The sequence below is a fragment of the Oryctolagus cuniculus genome, chromosome 8, assembly GCF_964237555.1.
Source record: "Oryctolagus cuniculus chromosome 8, mOryCun1.1, whole genome shotgun sequence".
NCBI classification, from domain to species: Eukaryota; Metazoa; Chordata; class Mammalia; order Lagomorpha; family Leporidae; genus Oryctolagus; species Oryctolagus cuniculus.
Window position 1 is genome coordinate 50,146,402 of NC_091439.1, and position 13,577 is coordinate 50,159,978.

General features: G+C 35.6%; 1 protein-coding gene across 1 annotated transcript in view; it reads left to right on the forward strand.

The window, feature by feature from the left end:
* NDST4 (N-deacetylase and N-sulfotransferase 4) overlaps positions 1–12,976 on the forward strand; it is a 295,027-nt gene extending 282,051 nt beyond the window's left edge. The window contains exons 11-14 of the mRNA XM_051820067.2: positions 1,896–2,066; positions 3,075–3,184; positions 7,697–7,799; positions 9,655–12,976. Coding sequence (XP_051676027.2) covers positions 1,896–2,066; positions 3,075–3,184; positions 7,697–7,799; positions 9,655–9,774 — 504 coding nt within the window. The 3' untranslated portion in view covers positions 9,775–12,976. The remainder of the gene's footprint in view (positions 1–1,895; positions 2,067–3,074; positions 3,185–7,696; positions 7,800–9,654) is intronic.
* Positions 12,977–13,577: the final 601 nt, after the last annotated feature.

Sequence of the window (13,577 nt, forward strand, 5' to 3'; positions counted from 1 at the left end):
GCATAATCTCCATATATTATATAATAATACAAACACAAGTAACAATGTCAATAGTTAAAATAATATGGGGACTTTTATTAACCCCAGCAATTTGCCACTGCCTTATTACTCTTTAATTATTCATTATTCTCTAGTCATCTTTACTTTTCTAGTTATTTTTACTTCTAACTCACACATAAGGCCCATTACTCACTCAAGACACCTGTTTTTATGCAATTTTATCAGGCTTCACCCTGATAAAACACTTCTATCCATACCCTGTGCTAGATTTTTTCATTTTCACTTCTAGATAACTCTTAAAAGCAATTCAATTATCCACATATATTATCTACTTTGGCTCAAACTTACTGTAGATGATAAACTTCTCTTAGTTTCCATGCTGTTTCTGATCACCAAAACTTTTCTTGTTACATTTTAACTCAAAAATTTCAGCCATTGAAAAATTTCCACCTTTAAGTCAGAATTACACACTTATTGGTCTTCTTGTCACAGCAAGTAACAGTCATCTATAGTCTAATATAGGACTTATTACAATCTATTGTCTCCCACACTAGATTTGATTCATTTGAAGATAATGATTATGCACAATTTATATAATTTTTATTTCCAGAAACTATTGCAGTGTTTCTACTTTATGAAGGAACTTCATAAATGCTTGTGAAGTTCTATTGATTTTGAAATTCAACTCTTGGTCAGCGGCGCGATTCACTAGGCTAAACCTCCGCCTGCAGTGCCGGCACCCTGGGTTCCAGTCCCAGTTGGGGTGCCGGATTCTGTCCTGGTTGCTCCCCTTCCAGTCCAACTCTCTGCTGTGGCCCGGGAAGGCAGTGGAGGATGGCCCAAGTGCTTGGGCTCTGCACCCACATGAGAGACCAGGAGGAAGCACCTGGCTCCTGGCTTCAGATTGCCGCAGCGTGCCAGCTGTAGTGGGCATTTGCGGGGTGAACCAATGGAAAAAGGAAGATGTTTCTCTCTGTCTCTCTCACTGTCTAACTCTGCCTGCCAAGAAAGAAAGAGAGAGAGAGAGAGGGAGGAAGGAAGAAAGAAAGAAGAAAGGGAGGAAGGAAGGAAGGAAGGAAGGAAAGAAGGAAGGAAGGAAGGAAGGAAGGAAGGAAGGAAGGAAGGAAGGAAGGAAGGAAGGAAGAAATTCAACTCTCATTGAGTTGGGCTTGCTCTTTCCTGGCCAATGGTAGGTTAGTATGAAGGACAGAGGAGTTGAGGGAAAAAAAAGTTGCAGTAAAGCAGTATTTGAAAATCAGCAAGGCTAGGTAGAAACCCATGGAAGAACAAAAAAATAGGATATTGGGCAACAACAGCATGAATGACACCCAAACAAACATAAAGAATAGCTACCCTCTCTCTCCTTACCTGTAGTACCTGCCACACAGGGATATTGGGAAACTGTCAGAACCTGCAGGTGCACTTGTAATGAACCAATGGGCTGTATAACATAGAAACCTACTCTTACCCATCTCAGTATCTCTTCAGCAGGCTTGATTGTCCTGGCTTCTGACATATTTTCACATGTGATCAGATTCATAAAGAAATGCTTTGTATTCTGCCTCTGTCTAGCCTCTAAACATTGTAGACATCAAGATAACAATAAGCTTAGCTTATAACATGCAGTAAAGACTTTACTTTAAAAAAAGCAATATGGTGATGCCTGTTTTCGTACAGGCGGCCTTTGCCATATTTTCTATTCTAAAGTCAAGTAATCAATCTTTATTATTTTGTGTAATGAAGGAGACATAAACACGTATACAAGTACACCTCGACGCATACAATGAACACACACACACATCCACATAAAACATATACTCACAGAACTCACACACATATGCACATACCTGCTGGGGCATAAAATACTGACTCTACAGTCTACTATCTTCTTAAAGCACCAACGATCACATGAAGATCCAGCTGCCTTGAGATTTAATTTCTATGAAGTTATTACAACTGGTCATTGGGCCCCATCTGACTTAAAGACTTTGCAGAGAAGATGCCTCATTCCTGGATGGTATGCAGTACACATAGAGAGATGGCTGACTTACTTCGACACTTCTCAGGTAAAATCCCAAACTTAGCTACTTATGCATATTATATCATGATTACACTGAAATGTCAAACAGAAAATGTGAATTAACATTGCCACACTTATAATCATAGACAATGAAAAGTTAGGACAATGTGAGGGTTTTTAGCCATTTGATTGCAATAATACTATTAGGTAATTGTTGATTGGCTCTGAAACACATTCTAGAGAGTCTTTTTTTAAATAGTAGCTATTCTAAAATGAGGAGACTCATTGGAAACCACTCTCAACTACTTGTCAAGCAGCGAGTTAGACAATAACATTATGGAGCACCATATGTATGCAGATTCCCACTCGGTGTCTGTCCTTATAAGGAGGTCACATGATAGACTGTAAAACGGAACATGTTTTAGCAGCTCCAGGAACACAGAACAGAAGAAACAAGATTTGAGGAAAGCACCCATACCCTTAACATATCCATTTCAGCTCTGCACAACTGGAGCTCCAGCAAGAAATTCAGGATTGTCATTTTTTAATATTGCTCAGATAATTCTGTTATTCTAAGGAATTGAATCAAAAAACAGGAACAACAATTTCTCCCATTCTTTTCATGGGTTGTAAGAACAGCTTGGGGGGTGGGGAATAATTGGTTAATTTTCATCTGGATGCCCACTGTTTCACAGTCCTTAGCTCAAGGGTTAGCCCAAGGGATTGAGTAGGCTGGATAAGTATCAGATTACACTGCAGATGTAATTTCCACTGAAAATGAAGGAAACTAGCTGTGTTTATTTCTGATTTGCAGTGAAATAAGGTAAGTGTTGTGACTTGTTAAGTCACACAGAAACTATGCCAATAGAAAAGTTTAATTATTGTTTATTTAGAAAGACACAAATATAGGAAATATCAATAGATATACTCAGAAGTGTTTGTTTTCTTCCTTTCATCCTGACCTAATTTAGTAATGCTGTACCAAGTCAGGGGAGCAGCTCCCTCTACTCATTTAGTTTTCTTCTTAATAAAGTGATTATTTTTGATTTTACAGTTACTAATTATTGATGGACAGCAGTTGAGATCTGACCCAGCTACAGTGATGGATGAAGTCCAGAAGTTTCTGGGAGTGACACCGCATTATAATTACTCTGAAGCACTAACGTGAGTCTATTCTCATGCTCGATTTCATTTCCATTATTTGCCATCATAATTTATCACTGGTAGGTGTGTATATAGCATCATTAATACTAGCTATGAATTTCTACATCATTATGCTACTCAAAAGCAGTCAAAGGAATATTTTCATTATTCATGTTGTGTCTTCTTTGTGAATTCCTGGAGCACTTTATCCTATACACTGTTACCTTACAGATATTTTACTTTATGACAAATTTATCTTTTTGTGAGCTTTTTCTTAATATCATTTTGGTTAAGTAAACTTTTTGCCTACCTACTCCAAACAGAAAATGTCCTAGGAATTGACGTTAAAAAGGTGAAAAAGTTACAGCCCTTTCTTCTGGGTAATTTGCAAGATAGAAATGAAATGCTTATGAGAGCTACTATTGCCATGTCTTGGGAAAATAAAACACATCTTAAGGGAATTAAAAATGAAGAAAATATTTGTTAAACATAACAACCCCTTTAAAATCCCAAAACTTTCTAGCAGCCAAAACATTCTTTAAAAAGGCATGTACTTTACTTCTGAAAGACTGCCCTATAAGGACTAATACAGAACCTATTACATTTTAGACAAAATTCAAACAAGCCTGATTATATAATTTCCCAGGTCACAGCAGGTTAAAACCAGCAATTAGACAATTAGAGTGGATAATGAAGGGGCAGAGAAAGCGGTAATAAGATTTGGTTGTTCTTTACCCACTAAAGCAACTTTAATGAAGTTTTTACTTACACGTGGAAATAACAACACAAGGCATGCTCCTGTTGTTTAAGTGGGCAAGCATCTTCTAATATGATTTGCATGAATTGTTGTTGATATTGGATCTTCACTCTCAGCAGCAGTTTAGGTAACAGTTTTATCCTGTTTACTACAAATAGTTGCTTATGTTTTGATAACCATAAAATCATACTTTTGAAGGAGAGATTACAAGCAAGCACAAAATATAAAGTTTTTTACTGTGTCTCACACAAAACAAAAATTAATGATTATAGGGGTGTTCAGTGTAATAAAAGAACTTGAATGGCAAATAACCCTGCTCTAAAAGTTGCCTAACAATTATTTGAGAAAGGCTTGGCATCTTAATTTCACATTTTCATGCCTACTAAAATAAAATCATAAAGCAATGAATTGATCTAACTGGGAGGATTAATGTCCTTTGTTAGACTTAAGGTTCATAAAGTTGCCAGTGCAATAAATGAAACCAAGACTGCAAAATAATTTGGATTCAAGGTTATCACAACTCTATATTTAAAAACCACTTTCAGTACTCTGGATAGCTGTCATCCTCAGGTTTTGCTAAACCCTGCCTTACAACTGCTGCTATGGTGAGCAAGGAGAGATGCAGCCCACCGAGACATCAGCAGTACCTGAAAGCAGGGAAGGAAGATATGCTCAGTGCATGTGTGAATATCCTGGCTCTGTTGCCAGAGCTGTATTTTACCTTAATGCAATTAAATATTCTCATTCTGAGGCAGAAAATGCTGTTTAGGGAAGCCATTGTGCCTTACTTCCCCATCTCATTTTGCACAGCATGCTGAATTGTTTCTCCTCTTGGGAAATTAAAGAAAACCAGAGAAAGCTCTCTGATAGGCAGGGAGCAGATTGAAAAGTCCTGGTTGGATGTGACTCTGTCTTCTTTTTATCCATTTAACTGGTGATATATTAAATTTTAATTGATAACATGTACTAGGACAACCTGGACTGCAAGGATCAGGTCTCTAATAATAGGTTGGGCAGGGAACTGTGAGGAAAATTTCCTTCTCTCCTTAAATGAGTTCACATATGTGCAGAGGCAAATTGCAGGTGCACTGGTATTATAGGAATGGGCCCAGGGCAACAAAATATTCTGCAACTAATTAACTTTACATCCCAGTCAATTAGGCATCATCCTTCTAAAACATCTGCTGAGCAACAAAACTGCAAACCTTTCAATGTTTTATGCGTACATTGAGTCCCATAGTAATACATTTAAAATTTTCCTTCTTATTTGACTCATTATTTCATTGTTTCCTGTCTTGTTAATCCTACACAAAAATCCTTGCATATTTAACTTTAAACAAAATAATTAGGTCACAAATCCTTTCTTCTAAAACTTGGTGCAGCCATAGGAGCAAAGCAGCATTGTATTTCTTTTCATAAGAGTATATGGACCTGACGGCCAGCGCCATGGCTCAATAGGCTAATCCTCCGCCTTGCGGCGCCAGCACACCGGGTTCTAGTCCCAGTCGGGGCGCCGGATTCTGTCCCGGTTGCCCCTCTTCCAGGCCAGCTCTCTGCTGTGGCCGGGGAGTGCAGTGGAGGATGGCCCAAGTGCTTGGGCCCTGCACCCCATGGGAGACCAGGAAAAGCACCTGGCTCCTGGCTTCGGATCAGCCCAATGCGCCGACCGCGGTGGCCATTGGAGAGTGAACCAACGGCAAAAAGGAAGACCTTTCTCTCTGTCTCTCTGTCTCTCTCTCTGTCACTGTCCACTCTGCCTGTCAAAAAAAAAAAAAAAAAAAAGAGTATATAGGCCTGAATTATGTAATAGGATTTTCAGCCTTCAAAAAAGATAAGAAGTGTTGTCTAATCTTCCACTCACCATTTGTATAACCTGTCTCATGCTATGTGAAAAAAATGATATATTTTTACAATATTCATTTCCTCTTTTTAAAAAAAGAACCATTTTAAAACATACATTTTCTGAACTGTAAGATTTAATTAGGCTTATATTTTGAGAAGCATAGCTATGCTTTATTGAAGCTGTTTAATATATGATTGAAACGTTCAAAGAAAGTTGTTGATATCTTTTGCCAAGGAAATCACATTAATAAGTAAAAAAAAAATCCTAAATGTTCTTTATATATTGGCTGCAGTTTTGATTATTGTGTCTTCATTTTTTAAAAATATTTTATTTATTTATTTGCGGCAGAGTTACAGAAAGTGGGAGAGACAGAAAGAGAGAGGTTTTCCTTCTGCTGATTCACACTCCAAATGGCCACAAAGGCTGGAGCTGGAAAGATATTAAGGCAGGAGCCAAGGTCTTCCTCTGTGTCTCCCACATGGGTGCAAGGGAGCAAGCACTTGGCCTTTCCCAGGCCACAAGCAGTGAGCTGGATCAGAAGAGGAGCAGCTAGAACCCAAAGTAGCATCCATATGGGATGTCAGCACTACAGGCAGAGGCTTCGGTACTATGCCACAATGTTAGCCCTGGGTCTTGATTTTTTTCTTTTTTTATGGATTCATAGGTGAAATAGGATTTTCAATAATTTCAACATAAAATTATCCTACCCTGGATGGGTATTTGGCACAGCAGTTAAGCTAACACTTGGGAAACTCACATTCTTTTTTTTTTTTTTTAATATTTATTTTATTTATTTGAAAGAGTTACACAGAGAGAGAAGGAGAGGCAGAGACGGGGGCAGCGGGGGGGTCTTCCATCTGATGTTCACTCCTCAATTGGCTGCAATGGCCGGAGTCGCACCAATCCAAAGCCAGGAGCCAGGAGTTTCTTCTGGGTCTCCCAAGTGGGTACAGGGACCCAAGGACTTGGGCCATCCTCCACTGCTTTCCCAGGCCATAGCACAGAGCTGGATTGGAAGTGGAGCAGCCAGGTCTTGAACCAGCGCCCATATGGGATGCTGGCGCCTCAGGCCAGGGCGTTAACCACCACAGTGCCAGCCCCAGGAAACTCACATTCTGTATTAGTGTGCTGGGGTTCAAATCTCAGCTCCAGTTTCCATTTCAGTTTCCTGCTACTGCATACCCTACAATACAGCAGATGGTGTGGTGGCTCAAGTATTTAGGTTCCTGCCCTCTACATAAATGACCTGGATTTCAGCCCTGGCTCCTGGTGTTGGCCTGGCCTAGCCCTGGCAGTTACTAGATTTGAGAAGTGAACCAGCAGATGGAAGACCTCTCTCTCTTTCTCTTTGTATCTTCATCTTTTTCTATCTCCATCTCTATAAAATAAATAAATAAATTGGTCTACAGATCTATATTTTTTATTTGATTAGAGCTACTTAAATATAATATATGTTTCTTTAACTTCTCTCAAATCAGTTGAATAATTACCCATAGAAAAAAAAAAAAAAAAAGAAGAAATTATCAATTCCCAACTTGACTCTCACTGGGATTAAACATGACAATAGGTCTGCTCTGATTTCATCATCATTTAAAAAAATCATCTATTATTTTTCACTTTATGTTTCTGTGTAGGAGCAAACTGTTGAAATCCATACTTGATGTATACTAAGCTGATCTTCTGTATATTAAGATAATCAAAAATGAATCTTGATGTGAATGGAAGGGGAGAGGGAGTGGGAAAGGGGAGGGTTGTGGGTGGGAGGGACGGTATGGGGGGGAAGCCATTGTAATCCATAAGTCGTACTTTGGAAATTTATATGCATTAAATAAAAGTTAAAAAAAATTAAATTAAATCAGTGCTTATCCTCTGTTGAGGCTTTCTCACTGAAAATTCTGTCTACAGTATATAATCATTGTATGTTTTACTTTAGGTTTGATCCTCAAAAGGGTTTTTGGTGTCAGTTACTGGAAGGAGGAAAGACCAAATGCCTTGGAAAAGGCAAAGGCCGGAAATATCCACCTATGGATCCAGAGGTAATATTTTCCTAATAGTTTAATTACACAGGCATACAACTGTGCAAACAGCTCTTTCAAAATTAGTCACAGAAATGTTTTCCCTTTTTTTCTGCTCTTTCTTTGGGAATAAATAATTTTATATATTTAGATAATAAATACATATATGATAGATAGATGGGATTGATATGTATCCCTAAAAATTGTTTAACTTGATACACTTCAAACCAAAATACTTACTGAAATATAGTTTTTTTCCAAATGTGCAAAGCAATTGCATAAATAAATTAGTAATTGAGTGATTTGCTATAAAATATACAAATAGTATACTCAAATACTCAATACATATACACAATGTGTACCCCATGCATGATACTGAGCTAAACAATGAAGAAGATAGACAAATAAAACTGTTATGACCCCAGATTTATTATAATATGGATAAATTATAGTCACTGATTTATAATAGATATTATAAAAATGATAAATGAAATTGCAGAAGTGCAGTGATTTCTCAATACAAATGAAACTATGTGAAGAAATACCTTATGTGGCAGACTAGGGTTGGCCACCTAGCCAGCATCAGCTCAGCCAGACAGCACAAGCATTTCTCCTATGATAGCAAGGTGGGCCCAGGGAGGATACAAGTGATGGAAGCGTTACTATGGAGACAGAAGTGCCAGAAGGTCCTTACACTACAGCTTTGAGCTCAATATTTTCAAACGGGTTTTAGGAATCACTTTAATCTGCCAAGAAATCGATATAATGTTCCTACTACTACAGTAAACATCTTATCCCAAATTTTGAGTGTTTACAATATGGTTTAAGGGAAGATCATAATGAAACGCCTGGCAAATGGTCCAAAACAGAATGTAGTTGTCTTAAATCCATTTCCACAGTATACACAAAAGTTGCTAAAGAAGTTTTATGAACAAAAAGACCCATTTTTGTTGAAATATTGGTAAAAGCTTAAGAGAGATGATGAAATTTCTGTCAGAAGAGAAATCAATGAGTGTACTATTGGCACTTCTAACTATAAAGGGAAAATGTCCACCTCCACTATTTTATCAAAGAGATACAGAACCGAGTTAGCTTGTTGGTAATACAAAGAGACATACAGAGAGAAAACTCAAGCATAAGTTTTCTGTTTTCTAGAAATCTATATCATTAAAAGATAAAATTAAAACCATTGATACGTTTTATATTGTTTTAAAGTCATTTCTCGAATAAAGACCAATCTCTTTAGATTGACTAATAATGTAAGAGTTACAAAAAAAATCAAATTTCAGAGACCTCATTGTAGTACAGAGCAAAAACCACTTAATGATTAAGAAAAGTTAATTTTATTTCCTGGCTGATTAGTGATGTGAGAATCTTTTCCTATACCTGTAGCCCATTTATAAACATGAATAAGTAAAATGTCCATGTGTGCTGCAAGTTATTTTTATAATCATGAATTTCAGTTTTATGATTATTTATGCTGATTTTAATTTTTATCCTATGGACCAATTTTGAAAGAATATGTATGTGTTTTTGCAGAACTCACTTCTGTCGATTTGGTGCCTCATCAAGCTCCTTGCTTTTTCTTCTCTAGTGTTATATTCCTGCTGTCAATCTTTCTCTGTGTAGGCTTCACGAATCCAACAATAAAGATGCTATAATGTTAGAGAATATATCTTGGCCTGTTTTTAATTTAAAACTATGTTTTTGTCATATCATTACAAAGGATAAAAAATGAGTTCTATTTGCAGTAAAATATAATAAACAAATATTTTGTATTTAACTATGTTGTAGCAAAATTCCTTAAAAATGTAGGTTACACAATCATGTTTGATGAATAAGTTTTTTTCAAATCTTTTTCTTTTTTGCTTTCCAGTCTAGAACTTTCCTCTCTAATTACTACCGAGATCATAATGTGGAACTGTCCAAACTACTACACAGATTGGGGCAACCTCTGCCCTCCTGGCTGAGACAGGAGCTTCAGAAAGTCAGATAGCACTGGAGACAAGAACCGAGTCTCTCAAGATACTTTTAATGTTAAGTAGAAAGACTGAACCCCACCACATTTATCCCCTTCATGTACCTGTGACTGGGAACAGAGCACTGTGTGAATTCTCTTCAATCTTTCTTTCTAAAATGCTAATGGTTATATATGCACAGATTGGCAATTACTAGCATTAATCCCTGTGTAAGCTTTTCAGAAATAATGTGGGATTTTGTGTCATTATCCAGTTTCTATTGTAAGGGTCATTACACAGCTCAGTTCCTCTGTTAACCACAGTTTTCAACAACTCTATGTATGACTGATAACCCAGAATGAGGTGTCTGTAAATGAGGGTAGTAGTAACCCAATATCTGAGTTAAGGGCTAACATTTTCCCCTTGCTAACTTATAGATATTTGTTCCTTTGCTTTGAAAAGGAATGCTATCATCCCAAACTCTGATTTTTAAATAAGTATTTTTTATTTTATTGACTTCACATATATTTTCCTCTGTTGTTACTCATCTGTATGAATTTCTTTGACTTTAGAAATTATTGTAGCCTCATGTGTTTTTCACCTGTTTCCTCTTGGGAAAAGGGAAATTTCCCAAATCTACTGATATTGCTACTTTATGTGGCTGGGCATGCCATTCTCAGTGAATTTAGTATTGTGGTTTTAATGAAAACTGTCCAGGAGTTTGGGGAAGGGGTCATTAAGGAAATTGGCACTGCACAGGATCACTGTCAGGTGCAGGCCATTTATAAGTGAATCCACAGTGGCACCATACAATCAATCTAGGCATTTTCACCTTGAGAGTGATGCAGTATTCATATATTTTTTCACTATTCAAGATAGAAAAAACTTTATTGATAAGATATGAATTGAAAAAACCAAGGCATTGTGCCTTCTATGTAATATACATATATCTTTGTAAAGCATGGATTTTTCATATATACCAGTACATCTACTATTGTAGAAGATTATGTTTTTACAGCATATCTAAACAAAGAAATATAATCTAAAACTTACCTCTTCAAATATCATTATTTCTCTAACTTAAAACCCATTTCTCAGCCATGCCACCCATTGTTAATTTCTAGAGAAGAAGTGATGTTCTTCCTCTCATAGAGTTGTAGGTCCTGTCTTATTTGGAGGTCATTGTCATGCTTGTTGGATTTTATCCCATTTGTCAATGAAGATATATTATGGCTTTGTCAATATTTTCAGTGATACACGAAGGTAAAATTTCAACAGGACAGTAAATCACACAGACTTTGGTAACATTATCCATCAATTCACATTTCCTCCAGAGAAATTTTTCTATGGTCTGTAAATAATACTACTTTTTCTTATAATTTGAGTAATTGATTCAATAGCAAAATGAAGATCTTTGTTTTTGTTGTTTTAAGCAAGCAATTAAAATCTGAGTGTTCTTAAAGAGAAACAGGATTTTTACATCTTTTGTCTCAGATCCCAACTTTGCATTAATACATCATTAAGATTTTTGTTTGTTTTCCTAGCAGACTTAGAAGCTCTTAATCTTTTTCAGAAAGATGAAGGACTTTTCTTGAGCATGGGTGAATGTAAATCACTATTACTTTTGTTGTTCCACTGTTAACTGTGATTCTCAAATTCTCAAGCTTGTTATCCAGGTGAGCTTGTGCTTCTCAGATGCCTTTCATCGTACATAAATCATTGCGATTGTGTATTTAGAGTTCTGAGTTTTGGTTGATTTGTTTACTAGTTTCCTCCAGTTTGAAATTTAATGATTTTCTTGAAATAAAGATTAACATTTTTGCCCAAGTGGGATGAAAAATATGTTTATAGACTGGAAGGCAGATATTTTTCACATCAAGTAAAATTCATGTAATTCAAGGTTGCCCAACTTGTCATCAGAATTCTTAAAATATGCCTTATTTTCTGCATTTCCTCATTTTTCTCTAAACTATGTATATAGTATCATTGATGTACCTATAAACATCTGTGAGGAAAATTTCTCCAAACTCGAGTAATTGCTTGTTTCAATCAATGCATACATTTTTTCTTACAAGTTTAACAATGAAGACAACAAACCATTTTTTCTTTAATTTTGTAGTTCATCTTCATCTTAATAAATCACTTAAAGGGACTCTGAGCTATGAGATTGTACTATAATAAATCAGGAAAAATTTCAGGTTAAAGAATGTCTTGATTTTCTCATATTTTACCCACCTCAGAATTGTTGACTCCAATTTTAATATGTGTGATCCTTTAAAATTTTAAATAAATACTCTCATGGTCTTAAGGGACATACTTTACTTTCTTTACTTTTAAACAACTTCCTAAGACATTGAAGCATTTCAAGCTGTTTCTCTTCTTTTTTTTTCTATTCTTTACTCTAGTTATTCAACTTATGAAAGAAATTTTTGATTACTTCATACTAATAAAGGCAGAAACAATATTTTCTTGTAAGTCTTCACCAAAATATCATGTTTGCTTGTCAAATACTAGTCTCTAAAAATTATATTACAAAAAGTCATCCAAAATCAAATGTTGTTATATTTAACAAAAGTCCAAAGAGAATTAAATAAGCAATAAGGAAGAGAGTCAATGAGAAAAATGTATACTCCATCACTGTATTGTTTCCTTTAAAAGATAGTCATTTATTTCTCTAAGAGATTTTGTTTTTCTGAATTTTAACAAATGAATTTATATTTGTCTGGTGTAGCTTTTGTTCCTCCTTTCACTGTTTTAATGTAAAATAAATTGATTGATTATAAGTATTGGATTTATTTGTAATTATAGAAAATATGAAAATTTTGTCACAATAATATTTTAAAATTCTATTTCTTGTCACTATCTGATAATCACTTGCTTGATGGAAGTCTCTCAAAAAAATTCTGTCTAATGATTTTAAAAAGCAAGAACTTTAGTATTCTTGCAAGTAGAAGTTTTCTTGTTTAGAGGAATTCAGCATAACTATGGATATATTTTTCTAATTATTTGTATATATAAGTAAATGTACAAGCGTTTATGTGGTGTTTGAGAAACTTCAACTTGCTTTTTAACAGACAGTTAGATGGGTGGGGGAAGCCAAGAGATAATTTTGTATTTACTGAAATGGAAACTGTTAAAAATATCTTATGTAGAATGTGTAATACATACCATTGGTATTCACTTCTTCAGAATAAATACTACTGCAGGTATGACCACTAGAGCAACGTTTCTCCTCTAAAATTCCTGGTTTTAATCAATAATGTTCACTGTATACAGATTCCCTGAATTCTACAATATAGTGAGTATGATCAGGGGGTATGAGAATGGACTTTGGATATTCAGACTATCCCAGTTCTGCCTCTCACTAGCTTGTGATCTTAGGCAATTTACAGAACCTCCATGAGCCACAATTTTCTTTTCTGTAAAATAGAGACAATAAACTAATTACTCATTGGGCTATTATAGACATCAAATTAGAATGTATTTCAATAACTTAGTACAATATCTGATGTAGTGGTGCTGAAACACGTTAGTTACAAAAATAAGATACAGTATTCAAACCACTCTCTATTCTTATTAAACAAGAATTTGTTATACTCCCTTAAAATGAAACATAAGTTATCTTAAATATTGAAAGATATTTGTTTAAAATGGTAAACCATACTCCTCATCACTATTGACAGGTAAATTTTGCACTGCTCCCTGATGTTTTCTACTGATTGACATTTATAGCAGGGTAGTTCCATTCAATTCATTCTACTGAAGTCTCTTTATCCCTTCCCTCCCTTCTACTGCATTGTCAATTCATTCTACATACTGCATACTTCATGCATGTCTACAA